General features: G+C 38.7%; 1 protein-coding gene across 4 annotated transcripts in view; it reads left to right on the top strand.

Annotated features, from left to right (window-relative positions):
- The window catches only part of LOC122564421 (collagen alpha-6(VI) chain), a 156574-nt gene that overhangs the window by 113736 nt on the left and 18935 nt on the right, over positions 1–23903 (top strand). For all 4 annotated transcript variants that reach the window (XM_087978574.1, XM_043719260.2, XM_087978575.1 and 1 more), the window contains 7 exons: positions 2727–2789; positions 6010–6045; positions 6141–6177; positions 8314–8328; positions 8447–8940; positions 10611–10692; positions 12310–12978. In XM_087978574.1, coding sequence (XP_087834700.1) covers positions 2727–2789; positions 6010–6045; positions 6141–6177; positions 8314–8328; positions 8447–8940; positions 10611–10692; positions 12310–12978 — 1396 coding nt within the window. The remainder of the gene's footprint in view (positions 1–2726; positions 2790–6009; positions 6046–6140; positions 6178–8313; positions 8329–8446; positions 8941–10610; positions 10693–12309; positions 12979–23903) is intronic.

Raw genomic sequence — 23903 nt, 5'->3', positions numbered from 1 at the left:
CCAAGTCTGCAAACAATGTTACTTCTTCTGTAGATGTATCGTCCAGACATGGTATACAAATAAGAGAAACAGATGAACATTGTTGAGTGTGTGATTCCCTCTGAACACATTTACAAATGCTAAGACAAAATGTGGAAAATTCCAGATTCAATGGGAAGCAAAGCTTGACATACTGTGGAAATTATTGACCCAGCAGAGATATTAAATCTGAAAGACAGCCATTTTCTCAAATCAAACTAAGCAATAAGTTGCAACTGTCCCACATGCTGCCAGAAACAAGTCAAAAGAATGACCTGAGAGCCTCAGCGACACATTTGTGTTCTAATAGAATATTGGGCACAGACATGAAATAATAGCCTAAAGTGGCATCCTGTACAAAGGAAAAAATATATCATTACCTTTAAGGAAATGAGAAAAGAGATGCTGAAGTGCATCCATGCAAGCCATCAAGGTATTGCAGTCTGTGGATGACAGGGGATTTCTCTACTAGCCGTACATCAGCCAGTTCAGTGCTTGTTATGAACTAAGCAAGCTAAGGAGCATTTTACGGCACATGATAGTCCAGACAAAACACAGATGATGCTTGAAGTAGACATCTTCACTCTTGTTACTGTCAACTACTATTTGGGAGTTACACCAGCTGATATCAATGTCCATCAGTGAAAGTGAGAAATTTAGTCGATTCATAAAACATTGGGAAATTCAACAACATATATCATTTCAACACTATAGCTAGTTGAACGGAAATACTGAGATGGCAGTGAAAATCACTAAATGTATCATAAAGAAATTGGACAAATCCACCTCAGACTAAGTCAAGAATTTTACCTGCTGAAAACATGGAAAATAGTACAGTCCAAAGACTAATGTCATGTCACTGCTCTTCCAAAAGTGAGAAAAATTACTGTAGTTGAAATAGGTTTGTGTGATAAATCAACATAAGATTACAGAAAGCTGAATTTCACTTTGATAAAGCTGCCAAGTCATTGCCAAAGCTGATGATTGGAGAACCAGAGTGCAAATGCTCAACACTCTCATCAAAAGCCTGTGTGACAGCCTGACACTTGTATGGAGCAGTTGCTACTTTACTTGTGCATGGTGAACATGAATGACCAGATACATGATCACAACTGCAAACACCTAGACATGACTAGATAAGCTGTGCCTTCACTGCATACAGCTGACCAGAGAGATCTGATCCCATCACCTAAACAGAGGACAAAATGCCCACCAATTCCACATCAATCATTCTGTAGCAACAGAAATAGATCCGCAGCAACAGTTCCCATGGCAACAGCACTCAACTTGGCACGACATTCCTCTGAGATGGATCATCATCCTGGGAATAAGAAGATTCCAGATGAACATCCAAATACAAAGCACACATGGACCATTATGGGAATTGCACAATTTAGAACTAATGTCTGAAATGCACATGCAGAGACTGGCTGAAGTGGAACTATCCAGAATTAACCTACAGTTGTATTCATGGATACACATGTTTATGATTGACCATGTATGTAATTGATAACTTGGATAATCTGTAACTGAAAATGACAGTGCAGGAAAAGAGGGCTGTTTGAAGACCTGCAAGTGTATTAGTTGGCTTGCCTTAGTTGTGTAACCTCTACCTCTGTTCAAAGTTCCTTTGTGTGCAGTCAGTAGCAGCTGTTAAACACACATCAAATGTAACATAGCCTGTCAGACAGTAGCCTGTTAATCTGGCAGGCTGTCACCCAGAAAATAGCAATCAGGTTGTACTGTTAAATTCAGCAGGGCCTAGAGGCAACTCATTCTCCCAGGTTTCATGTCTGTACACTGCCCCCTAATACCCAACCACAACTACCCCTCCAAAAAACAATAACATGCAACCAGCCACTACCAGACTATCCCAGTTCACATTGGTTCCAATAAATATAATCATTGTCAAGCAGGAACGTGCAAAGCTAATTGAATGCTGAATTCTGTTGCTAAATCAGCAGAACATAAATTGGAGGCGATGGTGATAGGTTAGGGTTTGAAAGGTATAAGTAAGTTCAAAACAACTTAAGCGAGTTTGACAAAGAGACACATACTACAGTACTGAAAGATCAATTTATAACTGATTTCAGAAAGATTCTTTCATGAGAAATGTAATTGATATTTAAATTAGTCTTCTGGAAACAGCAATGGAAATAAAAAATTCACATGCATTTACTTATGCGACAGATGTGATGTTGGCAAGACTGAATTGTTTGGCCTGGATGAATAAGCTAAAATAAACTCCCTGCTCTCTATTTATTCTAAATCTTGGACTTCGGCAATTGTTATCAATGTTTTTTTATTAAATTGCTGCTAGTGTTAAAGAGAAAAAGTTACACATCACTGCAATTCTTTGCTGAACTGCTCAATGTAAAGGAAGGAAGTTTCAACTAGGCATCATGGGTCTCAGATGACCACTTCCAAATGTGATTTTTAAAATTGAACTTCCAATGTTTTTATAAATATTTTGGACTGCAACTTCAGTAGAAAGAAATTAATTCACTGGCTATTCCTGCAACCTCATTCATATCCCACGTCACAGATTTATAAAATACTTAAGGAATATTTGTCAATTTTAAAATGAAGTGCATTAGTAAGTTATAGTCACAACTGATGTTTAATTGTAGATTTTTAAAATAATTATCGCTGGTATTTATTGCTGATGAAGTTTCAAGTGAAATAATGTGATGTTTTTGTAATATCAGGGTAACGCTGGCCCTCTTGGTGATCCTGGTGAGCCAGGCTCAGTTGGACATCCTGGAGAAATGGTAAGATACGTTCTACAAAATGAGCAGACCAATCACAATAGTCATCAACGTGCAAACTGAGTTCTGGTTAGTGCCACAACACATCAAATGAGATGTGCTTCACCTGTAATAAGAGTCCTTAGTACCATTCTAAGTACTATTATTTACTTATCTATGCTACTTAACTCTGTGATCTGCCTGTATTGTTTGCAAGACAAAGCTTTTCACTGTGCCTCAGTATGTGGGACAATGAATTCAATTCAATTCAATTCAATTAAGTCATAACATTGATTTTTGATTGTTATTCTTTCTCTGTGGTTTTGTTTTTTCAGCAACTTAAGCACATAAATCAAAACATTTATAAAGACCAATGTCAGTAATAATGCCAAAATTACTTCTAGTATTTCACTCATGTTCTGTTCAAATACAGGTCCTTGATTCAGTTTTTGATACAGGTCTTTTGACGCTTCAGCATGAACTGTTTTCTTAGCAACTTTTTTGTCATCAGTAGTTGGCATTACCTTCTGGTCTCAGTCCAGGGTGAGGAGGCAAGTGCTGAGTGTACCTTAGCAGAAATAGGACTTATACCAAGAGTATGAGTTTTTATTCTGAATCACATGCAATCTGTACAGGCAACTGGCCCCCCTTTCCCATACTCATCACAAGGTCAATCTAGCTGCAAAACTAAATAATCTACATTTTGAAAGTTTGATAGTAGCCCTCCTCTTTGGTCTGTTAGACGCAATATCGGTTGCATTGAGAAATGTTACTTTCTGTCTACTGTTTCGCTTTATTTGTTGTGCCGAGATTTTCGGTTCATCAACATTTTACACCTCCAGATATTGGTATTAGAAAAGGCCTTGCTGAATACTGAAGGGCATTTATGAAGTAAAAATAATTCCTAAACTGGGTGACAGTGACACTGGTCTGGTTGCTGCTGCTTTTGGAGAGGCGGGTACTGTCTTATAAGATGCTTCCAGCTTAGTCTGTAGCGCACCCATCTTGTGAAGGACATGTGGCCTCCCATTTACTATGGCCCTGGATAAGGCACCAAAATTATGTTTTGATCTGGTTAGAGACCAATAACTTTTTGTTTTACATAGAGAAATTTTGAGATCCCGGGTACATACTAAGAGGATAAATACAGATGATTTATCATTTTCAACAAATTTCACTATACACACTAGTAGATTAAAACAAGTTACGTTACAATTTAAACTCTCACATCCAGAATTAATGTGAGCTAAATATGAGTTGATAGATAAACTGTGAACGAAACCCCACGGTATACAAAAAGCCACAGATACTTCAATGCGGATCGCACAGATTCCTCAGCAATCTGATCATTAAAAATGACATTGTGGACCACCAAATCTCATTAAAATGTTGCCTGCTTTAAAAGGGATGCCAATTCTTCACTCTTGAAGATCTAGCTTTGAAAGTGCTTCGAAAGTCAATCCATCAGCAACCACCTCAAGAACTGCTCACATCCTGGTTGTTCGATCTCTTCCCCGAGATTATATTCCTGAGGTTGCTCACTGAGACTTAACTCATCAACATAGTCAGGCTGCCAAGCAAAACGTTCCAACCCAAGTAATGCCATGAGCCAACAGTTAGCCCACGTAGATAAAGGAATAGCCAGAGAAGGAAATACACTTTGTAAGTAAATTGATTGGAGTACCTGAGTGAGAGAAGCATCTCAGGTTCACGACTATTTCAGATATGTATTTATAACTTATATTTTGAAGTTTAGTAAACGCTGTGAAGCTTATATCATGGAGATCAAAAACCTGGAATCATCTATATTACAGTTACCTATACTTTTCAAGCGTTAAATTAGATAGACTGGGTTCAAAGAATTAATTGTGTGAATAGATAGAAACTGATGTGCAAACAAGAGGAAGTGGCCTTACTATCAGAGATAAGCCAAACCGTTGTTGAAGTGTCGAATTCCCTCTAGCATAAAGTAGTCAACGCTAATTCAATTAATAATTTTGAACCTGATGTTAATGAAATGCCAAGAGGATCAAGAGCAGTGAAGCCAATGCAGATACATTGAATTAGGATATACATCATCCATGGTAACATTAAATGACAGAACAGGCTTGAGGATCTACATGGCCTATTCCAGTTCCAATATTCCTCAATCTAAACACTTTATTTAACATTTGCTTTGAAAGAAAATAGCATGTAAGGGTGTAGTGATTGGATCCAGGTGGATCTTGTTGATTATGAGATCTTTGATTGGTGTTGCTAACCTGGACAAATCAGGGCATTCTAGCTGACAGATATAAACAGAGGATTTAAGCACTACCGCACTTAGGTGGTAGTGTGGGGGTAAAAAAAAATAAACAGAGGATTCAAAGTCTCCTGTCCTTCAGGGACTGACTCCAAGCCAGCTAACCACAACCAGTGTACTATGCACATGTAAATGAGGGGCAACTGAGTGATGGGATGTCGGCCTCTGTGCACTTATTTAAAAAAAAAAGAACATTTATGTTTAAGTCAATTTTAATTGCATTTCCTATGACTCAGTAAGTTTACTGAGTGAATAATTGAGTCATACATCCAATAAATGTTCAAGATTTAGTAATAATTGGATTTTGCGACTTAGATGTTCTCGGCTGAGGCACTAGTAGGAATACTTCTATCTCACTGTGTTAAGAAGCGAAAAAAATCCTAATCGAGGGCCTGTCTGAAAGATTGACTCTCCTGCTCCTCTGATGCTGCTTGACCTGTTGACCTTTGTCCAGCTGCACATTTTATCGATACCCAAATATCTGCTCTTGCTTACATTCTAGTGATTCCCATGAAACTATAGATACTAGGTGAAGTTAAGACCAGATTCAGCTGTTATGTTCATTGTACTCAATGAGTTGAGATTGTGTTGCTGGAAAAACACAACAGGTCAGTCAGCATTCAAGGAGCAGGAGAGTCAACGTTTCTTATTATTCCTGATGAAGGACTTATGCCCGAAACGTCGATTCTCCTGCTCCTCGGATGCTGCCTGACCTGCTGTGCTTTTCCAGCACCACGCTCTCGACTCTAATCTTCAGCATCTGCAGTCCTCACTTTCTCCTTCTGCTCATTGAACTTGTTTAAAAAAAAGAGTTCACCACAGGTGGTCATGACACAATATTATGAAAAAAATGACAATAGTTTCAAGAGAAAAAGGGAGACAACATTAATAACACTGAAAAATTTTTATTTTTGAACTAGATTTATTCTTTCTGTATTTCAGGGCCAGCAAGGACCACAAGGTCGTGCACTGGAAACGGTAAGCTATATATGTAAAAGATAACTGTGTATCAAATTTAAGGTTTTTTCTCTAAAGTTTGTTTTTAAATTTTAGCCATCTCATTTTCCTTGCAGTCTTGTGGCCTTATTGCGTATATACGAGAGAGCTGTCGTAAGTAACATTTACTTCTTCTCAGTGTTTTAAGCTCCAGTCTCACAATAAATTTGGAAAACTTGAGAAAGATATTGTATTTGAAGGTTTTCATGGGAATGTGAAACCAAATTATATTTCTTTACATTGTAAAGACAGTATAATTTTATTTTATTTGCGAGTGTGGACTGAAATAGTAAATGGACTGTTCGAAAATTAAAGGAAGGATTGACTACACTTTTAAAAAGCAAATTATTGAAGTTTATTGTAAATTATGTTCACACTACTGCTTTGGTCAAGCAGTGGGGGAGTCTATTTGTAGTTGGGCCAGCACCAGGGTGTGTGTGCAAATTGAGAGCACACCAGCAACAGATTGCTGGTTAATACATGGAGTTGTGACTAATTAGGAATGACGAAGGCCATCAGTGTAATGACAACTGACTTTTGTTGAGCTGAGCAGCTTGTGAGTGTATAATACTGGCAGAAGCTTTTGGACTGCTGTAAAAGACATATAATGTGGTTTTCCCTCCAGTTAAAAAAATGTAAAATCTGAAGAAAATTATTTTCGCTCACCAGTCACTCTAAGCTATGGCTGTTAACAAGTATCTAAGAAACTTTGTAGTTTCTTAAACATAATAATGACTTCTCTTCTGTGAAGAATTGCAAAGAACAGAAAATCTAGGAAAGCAAAGAGATTATTTATGCAAACCCTGTGGATCGGAACCATTTAACTGCTTCCCTAGTTTTCTCACTCCAATGATATCTCCAATGACCTTTTTGTCTTTTTGTTTCTGTATGTGTACGCTGTTGGAGAGAGTTCATAAGGGGGTTACATATGATGGCAATTGTATTCTCTCTAACAGTTATTACACTGGGTGTTACCTCAGTTTTAATGGATAATGTCACAAAATCGTGTCAAGGAATTTTATACAAACGGGTTTATTGTTAGGTCAGAAACAGAAGCAGTTGTAAAATAACTCAGTGATCAACATTCTATACTTTCACAAGGTATTATAATTTGTAATTAATATCCTAATGTAGAAGTTGGACCTAGCTGGCTCATTTGGGGTTTGCTGAAAAATGAGCAGATTATTAAGTGAGTAGAAACATTTAGCTTGCAGACAGATTTTGTTTCCTGTGAACACTTCAGTCACCATCTAATTCCAAATTAAGCACCAAAGCTAATTGCTGCATCTCTACCTATCCAGTAGAAATCAATTTAACACAGATATGGATTCCTGTGATCTCCCAGACTTTGTGATTTAGATATTGAATGTTTTAACCAGCAAAACTAACGAAGGACCTTTGGGCATGACTCTCTTTGCTATTGTGGAGTCAAAGAATCAGAGAAGAGAAGAAGCCATCAAAATGTTGAAACACATGAAAAAAGCTGAAGCTTTCTCTTCAAATTGCATGCTTTCTACAGCATCTCCTTTAATAAGGAGAAAATACTACATTTTGTGGACTGTTGTCAGTGATCAATAGATCAAATCAAGTTTGAAATGCAATTTGGGGTTTGTTTTTATATCCAGAAAGTAGATAACTTGCCTTTGCATCACATTTTCTCAAAATACTCGACGATAAACTGATGAAATACAACGAAAACAAACATAAAGGAATGGCAACCTCGAAGCTAAACTCAAGCAACCTTCCAGTTTGTACCATTGTGTCTACCAGCCCTTCCTCCTCATCAACCTCAATACTAATAATTGATTGAAGTGTTCAATCCCACCACTTTTCAAAAAGACTGAAATACTGTTCGTAAGATGATGGACTATCCAATCTCAGCTTTGTAAACCAAAAAATATCCTTCATGGTAGCATAACTAAAACCTTCCTGAGACTTTGCATTCTCGCATATTTAGGTTAAATTAAGCTACATAACCATTTGTAAACTGCAAAAACCAAAAGAATTGCAGATGCTGTAAATCCGAAACAAAAGCCGATGTTGCTGTTCTGTGGATGGGTCACTAGACCCTGAAACATTAACTCTGATGTTTCTTCAGTAGTGCTGCCAGACTTGCTGAGCTTTTCCAGCAACTTCTGTTTTTGCATATGTAAAATGTTTTTTTAGATACCAATTGTTAGCCGATTGATTATTTTAGTGGTTTAAATGAACAGGTAATAATAAAAATTTCACTTTTCTTTTCTTCTTTAGCTTGTTGTTCACAAAGTAAGTAATCACTATAGAGCTTTGCAAATTAAAACATTTGCCAATTCTTTGAATTCTGACCCTTGCTTGTTTGAATACATGACACTTATAAAGGTTTTGCTTCTCTGCGTTGTTCCAGGAAGAGGAGAATGCCCGGCATACCCCACAGAGTTGGCATTTGCTCTGGACATGTCTGCAGATGTTACACCAGCAATATTTAAACGGATGAAGACCATTGTAAATAATTTTGTCGAGGATATTAACATCGCTGAAAGCAACTGTCCCACTGGGGCTCGTGTCGCAGTGCTGACTTACAGTAATGTAGCAAAGCCTTTCATTCGATTTTCTGCCTTTAAGAAGAAACAGTTACTGCTGAAAGAATTAGATGCACTGGCACACGAAAGATCAAATGACAGACGGAATATTGGCAATGCCATGGAATTTGTTGCAAGCAATACATTTAAACGAGTACGAAACGGCGTCCTTGTGAAGAAAATAGCTGTCTTTATCACGAACGGAGGATCACAAGACACTGAGGTCTTACCTGCAGCTGCCTCTCAGCTCAGTGCTTTCGGCATCACTCCAGTTATCATTTCGTTTAAGAACATCCCAGAGGTAGAACAAGCTTTTCCGGTGAGTAAAATTATTATATACACATATGCTTTTAACACACACTTTGCTGCTTTGAAAATGTAAAAAATTGTTCGGCAGAATGTAAGATGAGTTAGAATCAGAATTATAAACAAGAATAGGGACATAATTTTATGGCAATGTTTCTTGGGTGGCACCACAAGTTAAATCTGGCAGCTCCATGAAGCATTAGTTGGCTGGAGGTGGGGCATATTCTCCTCACTCTGGTGGATGTCAGATTGGCCAGTAGTCCCAGCACTGTCACTCAAGGTGATAGGACAGCTGGGACTATACATAATCCACGCTTCTAAGTCCCAGCAGCCTCGTGCCAGGTATATGTGGTGGTATCGCAGCAGTGACTGGTGGGGACACAGTCAGATTGGAAAAGCCAGGGTGGTAAGGAGCACATAATCCAGACCTGTGGAGAAGGAGTGTGCTCACAATCAGGAAAGGAGCCCAATGACAAAGGGGCTCTCCCTTTTCCCACACAATGCCTGTGTGCAGGCTAACCTGCAGGGCTTCCCCTCCATCCTTGACTTCCTCCCAGTGACCTCAGAATTGCATCTGCACAGGAAGTGGCCCTCATTGGCCATTAATTGACCACTTAAGGGCCTTAATTGCAGTGAGGCTGCCCTAGACTTTGCCTGCTCTCTGTAAAATTTCAGACAGTTTGGAGGTGGTTGGATAGGGGAATTTCACAATTCCCCTGCCTGCAAGCCTACGGCAGCTACCCATACAATTCCATCTTTAATTTTCAAGATTTATTTCATAAAACCTCTGACACATTCAGACTGTGTGTAAGTTGGGAAAGTTTTACTTCTACATATATCTCTGATGTGCTACATATTGCTTTTTCTTTTAAAAAAAATCATTTTGGAGATTATATGTCTGGAAGAATACATCTTAAATTAGTTTAAAAGTACATTTCAAGTCACTAGCATGCAAAATGTAGAACTTGTGTTGCTGCTTAGCATCTGAATAATCTATACTATACATTCAAGAAGCATCAAAGCATACAAACTAAATGCAAGTTTAGATTTCCTACTGTTTTGGTTCTAGCTGTTCATTCACTGTAGGCAAAGGAAGTATTGTGTAAATGTTACAAACATCAACATATAAACGTGCAAACATTTTTAAGGTCTCAATGGGATCACAGTCGTGTGGGAATAATGGATAATGTTTAGGGTCATGAGAGAGCTATATAAACCCTTTTTTATTAAAAAAACTAAAAAGAGAAATATAAGATTATGCTTCCAAGCATTTAACTTTTCTTTAATCTCTTCTGGCCCAGGATCTAGACAGGCTTCCCAGTTGCCAGAGTGAACCAGTTCAGCCTACAGGTTAAAAATCTAGATCCATCACATGTTTAAAATAGGACCCTGCTTCTTTCCAATGAGCATTCTGCTCTTTGGGTGAAAATAAGTTAATATTGGCATTAACCCAGAAAGTGCTGGAGAAACTCAGCCGGTCTGGCAGCCTCTGTGGAGAGAGAAACAGAGTTAATGTTTCGAGTCAGCTATGACTCTTGTTCAGTATGGTTTACAATGTTGGAAAACAGCTTCTGCCAGGTGGGGGCAATTGTGATTGGAGATCATATTTCTATTGCAAAATTTATATGGTTACATTTACAATCATGAAGATTTTTTAATTTTGTTTACATTTTTTTTCACAAGGATGCGGTGGTTGTATTACCAAGACAGCAACAACAATCCCAAGAACTGTTAAAGCAAATCTTTTTATGTACACTTTGCTATGGTATGACTTTAAGCTTTTGAAGCCCTTATTTATGCATGCCTTTTAATAATACAGTTGAAGCTTAGCCAAATATATTGCTTTATGGAGTGAATTCCTGCAGTCTTTTCCCAAAATCTGTCAATATCTTGTTTAACAAAATAAAATGTGGTAATTATATTTTGTAATATGTAAAAAAAAGGGATTTTTAATGCTTAATATTTCTAAATTACTAACTAAAAGGCACATACATGTAAAGAAAAAGATCCTACCCCTCAAACATTTTGCCTTGGTTTTTGCTCCTGGGCCAGGAACACAGAGTTGGGACAGTTCCGGCCTCTGGAAGGCTAATGCTAGAAAATGTACCCCAGAAATTGGAATTTTTATTCTGAAGTGGAAGATTTCTTGGGAGTTGAGCTGGATGACACCAGAATAAGTGCGGAGATTGCTAGATATGAGGGTGAACTGGTTTCCCATGCCCCATTCTTTGCAACATACACCTTTCTCTCACTCCAATGGTTACTCATAATCTCTACGCCAAACTACACCCTCCATCAAATCCCTTCGTCTGTCATACCTTGCATGCCAATCTATCACCATTTGTCCATCCTCAATGGGTCCTCATTTGTTCCACGCCAACCTATTTCCGCCATCCGTATCCTCCACCCACTTCTAATGAACCTATGTCAATATAGTTCCATTTCATGTTGACCCATGCCCTTGAACTCACTCTATATCCACCATGGACAAACTTCCAGCCCTGCAATAAAAGAAAATAGGGTAAAATTTGAAGTGCCTATTGCAGAATTTTGCTTTTTTTTAATTAACTCTCATGCGTAGATACAAATTATACAACTTGAGTTAAACTTTGTAATCAAATATTGGAACAAATGCTTAAGTTGACTGTATAATCCTAGAAAAACAAGTATTATAAATCATAGGTTCACTTAGTAGAGTCTGTAACCATCTGTTGATAATTGCCAGCATCACACGGTGAAATGGAAGTTTGTGAAATTAGTCGGGCAGCATTAATCCAGTAATAGTCACCTTCAGGCTTATGTCAACAGAGAGTGGAATAGCAAGCAATGTTTTTCAGGTATTTAAATGGCAAGATTTTAAAATTCTTTGAAAGCTTGACAGTTCTTTCGATGCTTTCGATAGTTCTTTTTGACAGCTTCAACCTCACAATTTTGGCAGATGCAGTTGTCAGTTCCAATAAGCTTCACTATTCCAATGAGCTTTTCTACTTTTTATTCACATTTATGCCTGCTTTTGATAATCCTGAAGGCCATCTTGCCTCTCCCAAAAAGCAATTGACGTCTCCCAAAGGGCATCTGACCTTCCCCAAAGGTATCCTGGGACAATGTCCAAAGGAATACTGTATCTCTCTGAAAGAGTACTTGGCTATCCAAACAAATCTACAAAGTTCCGTACTGTTCCTGCCAAGTCCAAACTGCACCCATCATAATTCTCAAAATATGACTTACCCCCATTCTTACTGTCATGTGAAATGGTATATGCTGAGTTTGGGTGGAGAACTTCAAATTCTTGACTTTGTTCACCGTGTTTACAACGCTTTGCATTGTTGTGAAAAAACTGTCCTATTAAATAAATTGACATTTTCTTATCTTTCTCTTACAGATGAATGTAGTCCTGCTGACCAGTGTCCAAGGAGACTGACCCCAGTTCCTATTCCAGTAAGCCTGGACATAGCCTTTGTTCATGATAACTTACAGCAGATGGAACCTACACAATCTGAAACAGTGCAGCATTTTCTGAACTCAATGCTTAATCAGTTTGTCAGCTCTACAGAAACTGCAGCCCCCGATCTTCATCCCCGGGTGGCTCTGGTACAGCACACACCAAACTACACACCAAGATATGGGAAAGATGCATTTAACCTAGAGTTTGGTGTTTTGGATTACACTGTGAAAACACTAAAGAAGAGACACATCCATGACTCACTTAATCAGCTAGAGGGCGCCACTGGCATTGACAGTACCATTGAATGGACCTTGAAAAATTTCTTCTCAAATTTCACAAATCAGAGAACTTACAAAGTTATCTTTACAATATTTTCTGGGGAAACAAGCATTGATGAGAAGAAATTATTGGAAATATCCCAAGAAGCAAAATGTAAAGGTTTCACGATATTTGCACTGGCCCTTGGGAAAGTATCTAATACCACATTCCTGAAGGAGTTTGTCAGTTTTCCTTTTAATCAACATTTACTTCATTTGGATAGAGCCCTGGAGGCTGAAATTGAATACGCACAAAGGTTTGCTGTGAGTTTTCTGAAAAATCTGGCAAGTAAGTGCATTAACAACTTAGGAAGTTTATATATAAACTTGTAGCATTGTATGATAAGCACAAATACGACTGCTTGGGCAGTATTATTTTCATTTTAATTTAAGTGAATTGTTATTTATCTGAATGGATATCAGTTATTTATTGAACTTGATACATCTTTGAAAACCTGTTTATTTACTGGACCTGTTACTCCTTCAGTTGATATGGCAATGAGCATTTTCAATCTTCCCATTATCACACTGTGTGACACACAATCCCTAATATTGTACACAATGTTTTCCCAAGTATCTTACCACGACATCATGCAGCCTGGACAATAGGTCCCAATAAATATAAAATATCTTTTCAGATACCTTTTATTTTACCACAAATGCATATTTCTCATAACCACTGTGATAGTTTAAACAAAAGAAAAATACTTCACCACAGCATAATTCATTTTATATACAGCATTAACTCCTGTGTCTTTTCTAGATTTTATTTGAAGACTTAAATCTCTCCCAAAACCTAATACTTTTACCCAAGGCTCTGTGAGCTTTATTTGGATAGTATTTTCTGAACATCTGGAGGGATGCATCAGTTTCAATCAGCTGCATTGAGGGGATATTTTTCCCTAATTGCTAGAACATTCCAGTAGCTTTGGAAAGCTTTCAGAAGCTTGACAGAGATAAAACCTATGTTACATTTTATTATAAGAAAGGACATGTGTATTTAAGAAAACAAGAAAAAATGATAGTTAAATTGGTAATGTACTGGTTTTGAGTTGCATAAACTAAACTTTTTTTTCAATAAAGTAGGGAATTTAGGTTAGACTAAGAGAGGAAAAAAAGAGTGGCAACAGTACTTTCTGAATTTATTGTTAATTCATTTTTAAAACATCAGTTCAATGTTAAAGTCAACAATTGATTTGCAGCTACCAGTTAGATCCCAGCATGTGACGTAAATTTTCATTTCGTTGTTGGTGAGAAACTGAACAGCAGTAATTGTAACAGGTTCCAACAGATCATCAGTCATCGTGGATATAATGTCGGAGTCTCTTTTCCCACGGTAGAAATGTCAGTTATTAGGGGACATAGGTTTAAGGTAAAATGTGATGCGTTTAAAGGAGATATAAGAATAAGTTTTTTTACATAGAGGGTGATAAGTGCCTATAATCCGCTGTCAGAAGAGGTGGTAGAAGCAGATACAATAGAAACATTTAGGAGGCATCTTGACAGATACATAACTGGCAGGGAACAGAGGGATACGGACCGCGAGAGACAAAGGGTTTATGGTTTAGAAAGGTGTCATGTGTCAGCACAGGCTTGGTGGCCAAACGGCCTGTTCCTGTGCTCTACTGGTCTTTGCTGTTTGTTCTTTGTACAGCAGGTTACAGCAAATCCACAGCAACTATTGTAATAGGTTGCAACAGATTAGCAGCCCAATCCTTTCAACTGCTAGAAAGAAATATTGAGCTGCCTGTGTATAATCAGTGGCTGATCTGCTCGATCAGTATAATGATTTCGCTGAAAGTGAGTGCAGAAATCCTAACTTCCAACGTCTAAGTGACAAAGAGAGACAGACATAAAGAGTAAGGTGTGCAACAGTTTTTTTTATAAATTCATTCTAATTTGAGTTTTGCTTAATGACAGGTGTGATGTGAAATTGGATTCAGCAGCATATTGTGGCTTCCTTTTGGAAATTAGAATAATGTTTAATGTGTACATTTACAGTTCTGGTAGAAACTTTTACAGATGCCATATTGTTGAAGGTGTTAGCATATATGTCTAAAGTCTGTGGCAAGTAGATGGAATATGATGCCAATCAGCAGATTCAATCCCATTTTGAAGATCAACGCCAACATGGTTTCTTGACCTTGAACAACCAAACATGTATTAAGTGTATTAGGGACCAGACCAAACCCCCTCAAAACATGTCAAGGAGGTAGCGTAGACACTTTTTCTTATTTTAAAGGTAAGTGCCAGGTATTGAGTTCTGGACGTAAATCAATTGGTCAAACTATCAGATTTGAAGCAAAACACACTTCATTCATACACTACAGTTAAAATACAACAAAACAAAAAAGAAATTGGAATAACTTAAACTTGATTGGAAAATGTAATGGAATAAAAGATTATTTAATTACTAGACAGTAACAGCTCCTATATAATAATATCCCATAAACATACCCTTGGCAAAGGCAAATTCAGTGAAATACATTGCCTCATAGGCAGTTCTCTATTACAGGAGGAAAACGAACATGAGAAAACTCAGAGAGAGAGAGTAGAAGAGAGAGCTGTACTGCAGCTTCCAAACCCAGCTTCAAGACCCTAGCAGCAATTGCTTCTGAAACCTTAAAACTAAAGAAACATCCTGGTTCTATGGAAGCTTGACCCCACCCATTCAAGCTGCTTTTATTGTTCCAAATTAAAAAAAAACCCAAAGACTCACAAGCTTATTTATTGAATTGGTTTCAAACAGACAGCTAGGTACCTCTGTATTAAAACCTCTCCAAAAAAAAATCAGGACAAAATACACCTCTTGCTGCCATAGTGTCATCATGAGTAGCAGGAAGAACCAGCCAGATCCATAGAATTGCTAGTTGATTTCTTCTGCCGGTTCATGTAATTCAATAATAATTTGGTGCTTTTTTCTTTCACTAGTAGGGGAAAGAAATCACAAGTGAAAGTAAATTATAGGGCCCTAAAAATAATCACAATTGATGACAAAGTATATGACAAGAAATATTGGAGACTTGTGAAAAAGTGATAGCAGTAACCATGGGTGACTTTAATTTACATGTCAACAGATCAGATTGACAGTGGTAACCCACATAAGAAAAAACATAGTGAAAACAAGAAATGTGGGAAATCACAGCATGTCAGGCAGCATCGTGGAGAGAGAGCAAGCTAACATTTTGAGTGTTTGGACTTCCACCCAGGGAAAAGACTTTGTCTATTCATCCTATCCATGCCCCTCATGATTTTATAAACCTCTATAATGTCACCCCTCAGCCTCCAATGCTCCAGGGAAAACAGCCCTAGCCCTACTCAACCTCTCCCTATAGTTCAAATTCTCCAACCCTGGCAATATTCTTGTAAATCTTTTCTGAACCCTTTCAAGTTTGACAACATTCTTCCTATAGGGGGGAGACAGGAATGAGCACAATAATTATAATCACAATCCCCCATTTATTAACATGGTTAACCCTGCACACGTTAACCTTCTCTCTGTCATTATCATATTGTCATCCCCAATATAAATTATGTAGACCACCACTAAATAAGTACATCTATATCAAGTTGGTAAACTAACTCCACATTGCTTGTAAATGAATCACCCTAATGGATTTCCCTAGCTACTGTCTTCCCTGGGTATTTAAGATAGAGATAGCTATGTTCTTGATTAGTAAGGGAATCCAGGGTTACAGGGAGAAGGCAGGAGAATGGTGTTGAGAGATATATCTGCCATGATCGAATGGTTGAGCAGACCCAATGGGCCAAATGGCCTAATTCTGTCCCTATATCTTCTGGTGTGTGCCTTTGCTGCCCAGTTTTCCATTTGTTGCAGCATGGGTGTTTGTAAGGCTGGTAACCTTTAGGGGAGGAGGCTGTAATGGCCTAGAGGACAACTCTGAACTCAGAAGACCTGTTTTTGGAGACCACCGCCTTGGTGTTATAGGGCACTGGAGGAGTGGCAATACCAGAATATTGATTGTTGTCTTCCTGAGAAGGGTCAGTAGGTTCATGGTTCTCAGTCATTGAAACTTGGGCAAGGCACTGTCCCTACAAACTGAGCATTCTGTTTGAGAATATTTGTTCAGGTGCTGAAATACCCTGTGAGCCCCTTTGAGCAATGCTATCTGTAGCTGTAGTGACAGCAGTTTGACCATATTTGGCAGCAAGCTGACCCCGTGAGACTTATATCCGTGTTTCCAAGCAACTCTCAAGCTTAAGGTTACAAAGGGTTACATATGATATGTGACACCTAAACAGACCATTCAGCCTAATTCATCCATACTACACTTGAGCCTCCTTCCATCATTCTTTACCTAAATCTAAATTTATAACCGTCTATTCCTTTTCCCCTCAAATGCTTGTCGAACCTCACTTTAAATGTGGCTATATTATTGGCATCAGCCATCCTCTGTGATTATGAGCTCCACATTCTTACCACTGTTACAGTGCAGAAGCTGCCTCTGAATTCCCTATAGTATTTCTTGGTGACTACCTGTTATATTGATGACCTCTCACTATATTCTTTCCCATAAGAGTAAATATGTAAATATTCTCTCTGTATTCACTCTTCCAAGACCATTGATAAGTTAAAATGCCTCTATTATATCACTCCCTCAGCTTCTCTTTCAAGAGAAAAGATCCAACCTGTCAATCCTTTCCTGAGCTGTATCCCGAAGCAGTTCTGGTATCATCCTTGGAAAGCTCCTTTGCACTTGCCCCAGTGCTTCAATATGCTTTTTATAGTATGACGGCCAGAACTGCATGCAACATCTTAAGTGTGATCTAACCAATGTTGACACAGATTTTTAGTTCTATTCATCTAGAAATAAAAACTAATAATGGATTTGCTTTTTTAAATAGCCATGCTAACCTGTAATGCACCTTCTTGTGATTGGTCCATTTATACTGCACAATCCATAGTTACTTACCTCTATCAAGCCTTATGCCTTCAGATAATGTTACCTCCCAAATTTCTTATCAAAACACACTAACTCATTTATGAGGATTAGCCGTCATTGTTTCATTCTGCATTTGTTAATGTCTTCTGCAGCCCTCCTCAGTATTTGGTATCATCGCAAATTGAAAATGTTTTGTTTTTGATTCCATTGTCCAGATTGTTAATATTAATTATGAGTATAGCAATCCTTATGAACACTATTTCCTATTTTCTGCCACTCTATAACAAATCTTTACTTACCATAATTTCTTTCTGTTCTGAAGTCAGCTAGTCTCGAAGGTACAACTTGTCCCCCATTCTCTGACCATATTCATATGAGACATCTTATTGAAAACCTTTTGAAAATCAATTTCAACTGCTACATAATCATTCTCTACTCACTCTTTTACCTCCTCAGAAAACTCAATAAGGTTGATCAAGCAAGATTTCCCCTTTTTAAATCTATGCTGACAATTCATTGTTCTCTTTCTCACTTGAAAATATTACTTATTTCCTTTAGTAAGGATTGCATTATTTCTCCTCTTACTGATGTCCAGAGGATTCCAGAAATCATTCTGTTCTCCTTCCGAAATATAGGATTTACATCAGCCATCTACCAGTCATCTGGTACATTGTTTTTATAACAATTTTTTAAAAATGACTCTGCTACCTCTTCCCAAGACTATTCTACAATATATTGAAGAGATCCATCTGGACCAGTTGGCTCTGTCCTCTTTGAGTTTGTTTAATTTCCTTGTATAATAGTACAGAACTTGAGTATTTCTGAAAAAGAAAAAAACATTGTGTTGAATTTTTTTGTTTTGCACTCAGGTCAATTGGTGAGAAATACCAATGTAAAAATTGCTGATTTGTTGGCAAGTAGATTCTGATTGGTAGATGTTATCCCATAGAGAATGCACCGGTTAATGATTGCCGAATGTTTACTGCCAAATGCTGTTTAATGTTGAAACATGCATTGCAGCTCCTCTACTCTCCCTCTTCTATTTTATTTTTCTAAATACCGGGGTGGCACGGTGGCACAGTGGTTAGCACTGCTGCCTCACAGCGCTAGAGACCCGGGTTCAATTCCCGACTCAGGCGACTGACTGTGTGGAGTTTGCACGTTCTCTCCGTGTCTGTGTGGGTTTCCTCCGGGTGCTCCGGTTTCCTCCCACAGTCCAAAGATGTGCAGGTCAGGTGAATTGGCCATGCTAAATTGCCCGTAGTGTTAGGTAAAGGGGTAAATGTAGGGGAATGGGTGAGTTGCGCTTCGGCGGGTCGGTGTGGACTTGTTGGGCCGAAGGGCCTGTTTCCACACTGTAAGTAATCTAATCTAATCTAATATGTTACAGAGAGGGACCTCGATAATCCAACAATCAATTAACCGAATATTGGATTATCCGAACAAGATTGAAAGGTCCCGTTGCTTGGCTAACTATGTCATCCGGCATTCGATTAACCAAATGAAATACTCCCCGCTCATATCCTTTGGATAATCGAGGTTCCTCTGTACTTAACACATTGAATTTCCAGACTGATTTGGTTTTTCTGCAGCCATTTCTCAGTATGTTTGACTGTGAGTGGTTTCTCCCAATGTCTGGTAGCTCCTAGTATCCTTGTTTTGTTATGAACAATTTGTAAATTGTTATACAGACTTTTTTTTAATATATATAGGAATTCCTCACATTTTATACATCGCCATCTTTGTGGGGTCCAATTCTGCAATTCCATTTATTCTCCTTGATGTAAATTTTCTCTATTACTTTCTTCTCTCCTATGATCTCCTTTCTGTTTTGTCCTGTTTTGTTTACATTTCTTACAGATCCCATTTTTCAATCTCACTAATTCATACCATTTCTTTGTGCCATTTCCCTAATTACCATTTCCATTACACACCAGTCCTAAACTACTTCATCACTACAGTTTTCTCCTGGTCTCAGAACAGTGAGAATCGCACAAATTGAAGTACCCTGCCTAATCATTTCTGGATTCTTGTCCTTAGTGGCAGAGAATGCAATCTATATCTATTCCTGTAATTATGGAATCTGCTATTAATTTCACTTATGCTCTTTGTTCACCCATGGGCAGACTTCTGATTCCAGCTTTGGTCTGCTTTGCGGCATTACTCCCTGCTATCTTTCTTCTTGACCTCACAGGTTGTGAGTATAAAGCACTGGTTGAACAGGTGGCAGGAACTCCAACTCTAACTCAATTGTACCCCTGCTACCGAGGTCCCTATCAGTCATATTACCTCTTTCTAGAATTTGTGTTTTCCTCTGGAGTGTGACTATTTGCTGGATAAAACTGTCCAGACTCTCCTCCCCATTCCTTATGTATTAGCAATGCCAATTGTGTGAAAGCCCAGTAGAACACTGGGATATTGATAGAGATTGTCGGTAGGACTATCCGGAAGGTGTGATGTTTTTATTTGATCACAGGATGGAGGTGTCACTGACAAGTTCAGCTTTATTGCTTATTCCTAATTGTCCTTGAGAAGGTCCATGTGCTATTGGGAAACTCAGAGTGTTGTTAGGAAGAGAGTTCCAGGATTTTGACTCAGCAACAGTAAAGGAATAGCAACCAAGTTCCCATGTCACTGGAGGAACTTGAAGGTGTTGGTGTTGCCATATATCTTCTTGCCTTGTCTTTTGAAGTGGTAATGCTTGCAGGTTTGGAAGGTGCTTTCAAAGGAACCTTCAGAATTTGCAGCAGTGTATCTCAAAGATGGTACAGACTGTCATCACTGAAGATTTGTGATGCAGGAAACTGCTTGAGATGGTGAATGGTGTGTCAGTCACATAGGCTGTTTTCTCCTGGATGATGTTGAATTTCTTGAGTGTTGTTGGAGCTGCGTGATCCCAGTAGGAGGAAAGTCTTCCGTCACATTCTGGACTTTGTACCTTGCAGATGTTGGACACAATCTGCCCTCTCTCTATCTCTCCACACCTTCCCTGGAGTTCGACAGAGGGGTGTACCCTAAACCACCCCCCCCCTTCCGCAGATAGCCTCTGACACACTTTTGAAGCTAAAGTATTTATACTGTTTTAGTTTAGCTTCTGGTCAGTGGCATTCCTCTTGATGATGATAGTTGGGGATTCAGTGATGGTAATGCCATTCAGTGGAGGTGGTTAAATACCCTCTTCTTTGAGATGACCATTGTTTGATACTTATGTTGCATGAATGTTGTCCAATGTCCACTTATCAGCCCGATCCAGGATATTAGAACATAGAACAATACAGCACAGAACAGGCCCTTCGGCCCACGATGTTGTGCCGAACATTTGACCTAGCTTAAGCACCCATCCATGTACCTATCCAATTGCCGCTTAAAGGTTGCCAATGACTCTGACTCTGCCACTCCCACAGGCAGCGCATTCCATGCCCCCACCACTCTCTGGGTAAAGAACCTACCCCTGACATCCCCCCTATACCTTCCACCCTTCACCTTAAATTTATGTCCCCTTGTAACACTCTGTTGTACCCGGGGAAAAAGTTTCTGACTGTCTACTCTATCTCTTCCTCTGATCATCTTATAAACCTCTATCAAGTCACCCCTCATCGTTCGCCGTTCCAATGAGAAAAGGCCTAGCACTCTCAACCTATCCTCGTACGACCTATTCTCCATTCCAGGCAATATCCTGGTAAATCTTCTCTGCACCCTCTCCAAAGCTTCCACATCTTTCCTAAAGTGAGGCGACCAGAACTGCACACAGTACTGCAAATGTGGCCTTACTAAGGTCCTGTACAGCTGCAACATCACTTCACAACTCTTGAATTCAATCCTTCTGCTAATGAACGCTAATACACCATAGGCCTTCTTACAAGCTCTATCCACCTGAGTGGCGACTTTCAAAGATCTATGAACATAGACCCCAAGATCCCTCTGCTCCTCCACCTTACTAAGAACCCTACCGTTAACCCTGTATTCCGCATTCTTATTTGTCCTTCCAAAATGGACAACCTCACACTTGACAGGGTTGAACTCCATCTGCCACTCCTCAGCCCAGCTCTGCATCATATTTAAGTCCCTTTGCAGCCGACAACAGCCCTCCTCACTATCCACAACTCCACCAATCTTCATATCATCTGCAAATTTACTGACCCACCCTTCGACTCCCTCTTCCAAGTCATTAATAAAAATTACAAACAGTTAATAAAAATTACAAAATAAAAATTGCCTAGGGTTGGCTGCAAGTGAACATAGATTGCTTCATTATCTGAAGAGTTGTGAATACAACGAAACATTGTGCAATCATCAGCAAACATCCCCACATCTGACCTTATGATAGAGAGAAGGTCATTGAAGATGGTTGGGCCTGTGACAGCACTGTGAGGAACTCCTGCAGCAGTTTGGGGCAGATATGATTGACCTGGAGAAATCTCAACCATCTTCCTTTGTGCTTGGTGTGATCCCATCGGAAAAGAGCTCTTCCCCAATTCATACTGACTTCTGTTTTGCCAAGGTGCCTGGATGCTACATTCTGTCAAATACTGCCCTGATGTTAAAGGCGGTCACTGTCTTGAGCTCTCGTTGATATTTGGACCAAGGCTGTATTAGGTGATCATTTATATAATTTGAAGCTGCATTTATAGACCTCGAACATTGATGCAAAGTCGTTGAACCTCTTACTATATTGCATCTTAATATTTGGGGCTGGACTCCCAGTGTTGAACTCCATGGCTGTCTATTCTCATTGTCTTTTAGTGTGTTTGAATGATTTACTGGCTAATACAGAGCATCTCTTCTACCTTCTGTCTCCTTCATCAAGACTTCACCTTTTATCACATCAGGTTGACTTCATGCGCCAATGCCAGCAACTTCTCTAGCCACAATTCATCCCTCCTTTAAGTAAGCAGGCTAGCATTAAGCAGTATGGGCTAGGCGTCAGTGGTGCCAGACGGTCATGTTTTTGATCAGCGGCTAATGCCTGCAGCCAATGAGCAGTGCTGTTAGCTTGGCTGACAGCTGTAATGATTGTGACGAAGAGCCGACACAAACTCTGTGTGCTGCCTGCATTTCAAACATCAAATGTGGGTTCATTAACTAATGTGTTCTCGCACTCACTTCTGGAAGCTGTCCAATGTGGAATTTTAAAACCTTTTCTGAGGAAAGCAGACAAGAAGGAAGAGGAAATCTTGGGGATGAGAGCAAGAGGGATGCAAAATAGAAGAAAAAACATGGATGTACAGCACAAACAAAATTATACAACTTTAAAAAGAGGGATAGTAGTAAAGGAATGTGACAAAACATCCGATGAAACAAAAAGTTCAGAAACATGTTAAAAAGTAAATGGAATGCTTGACTTAAATAGTTTTTTTAAAAATTTTATACAGTGTACATTAAACCATTGTAAATAACCAGTTATATCTCAGAGTACTGTGTAATTCTGGGCACCACACCTTATGGAGGATGTCAAGTCTTTGAACAATATGCTGAAATGATTTACCAGAATTGTACCAGGGATGAGCAACATCAGTAAAAGGAAGAAAGTAGGAAAACTAATATTATTTTCTTGGAGCAGAGAAGGCTTTGGGGAGAATTAATAATCAAGATATTGAAACGTATAAGGGCTTTTGAAATGATGAGTAAAATATTTTCATTGGCAAGTAGGCCATTAAGCAATTTACACAGCCTTAAAATTGCTGGCAAAGAACCAGAGAGGAAAATAGGGATATTTGTTTTCTTTTAACATCAAGTTATGACCATCTGGAAATATGTAGTGGGCCAGGCAGCATCACTGGAGAGAGAAACATAATTAAACGTTGGGTCAATGACCTTCCATCAGAAACGGGAAAGAAAAAGATTTAACAGACTTTATACAAGTGCATTAGTGGGATAACGAGAAGATAATCCAAGACAAGATGGAAGACATGTAAGATTACACAACAATCTAGATAATGGTGCAAGGTAAAAGGGGGTGGTATATGGACAAGAGAAGAAACAAAGGATGGATCTTGAGGAACTGTAAATTGTTGAAAGTGTTGAGTCTGCAAGGCTGGGAAAGGTTTAATTGAAAGGTGAGGTCATACTCCTCAGGCTTGCATTGGTTTTCATTGGAACAGTGTGGAAGACAGAGGACAAAAAAACTCAGGGTCAATACGGACAGAGATTAAATTGATAGGTGACAGGAAACTCAGAGACACCGTTACAGATTGAATAGAAATATTCTGTAATGCAATGAGCTTGCTTGTGTTTACTGTTTTCAATGTCAGAAAATAACACAAGGAGCAGAGGATACAGTACTAAATTGAAAGAAATATAAGTATATTGC

This window comes from Chiloscyllium plagiosum, unplaced genomic scaffold (assembly GCF_037043375.1).
Source record: "Chiloscyllium plagiosum isolate Xiang-an unplaced genomic scaffold, Cpla_swu_hap1 HiC_scaffold_34, whole genome shotgun sequence".
Lineage (NCBI taxonomy): Eukaryota > Metazoa > Chordata > Chondrichthyes > Orectolobiformes > Hemiscylliidae > Chiloscyllium > Chiloscyllium plagiosum.
Note: the sequence above shows the minus strand (reverse complement) of the source record. Positions and strands in the feature narration are given on the sequence as shown.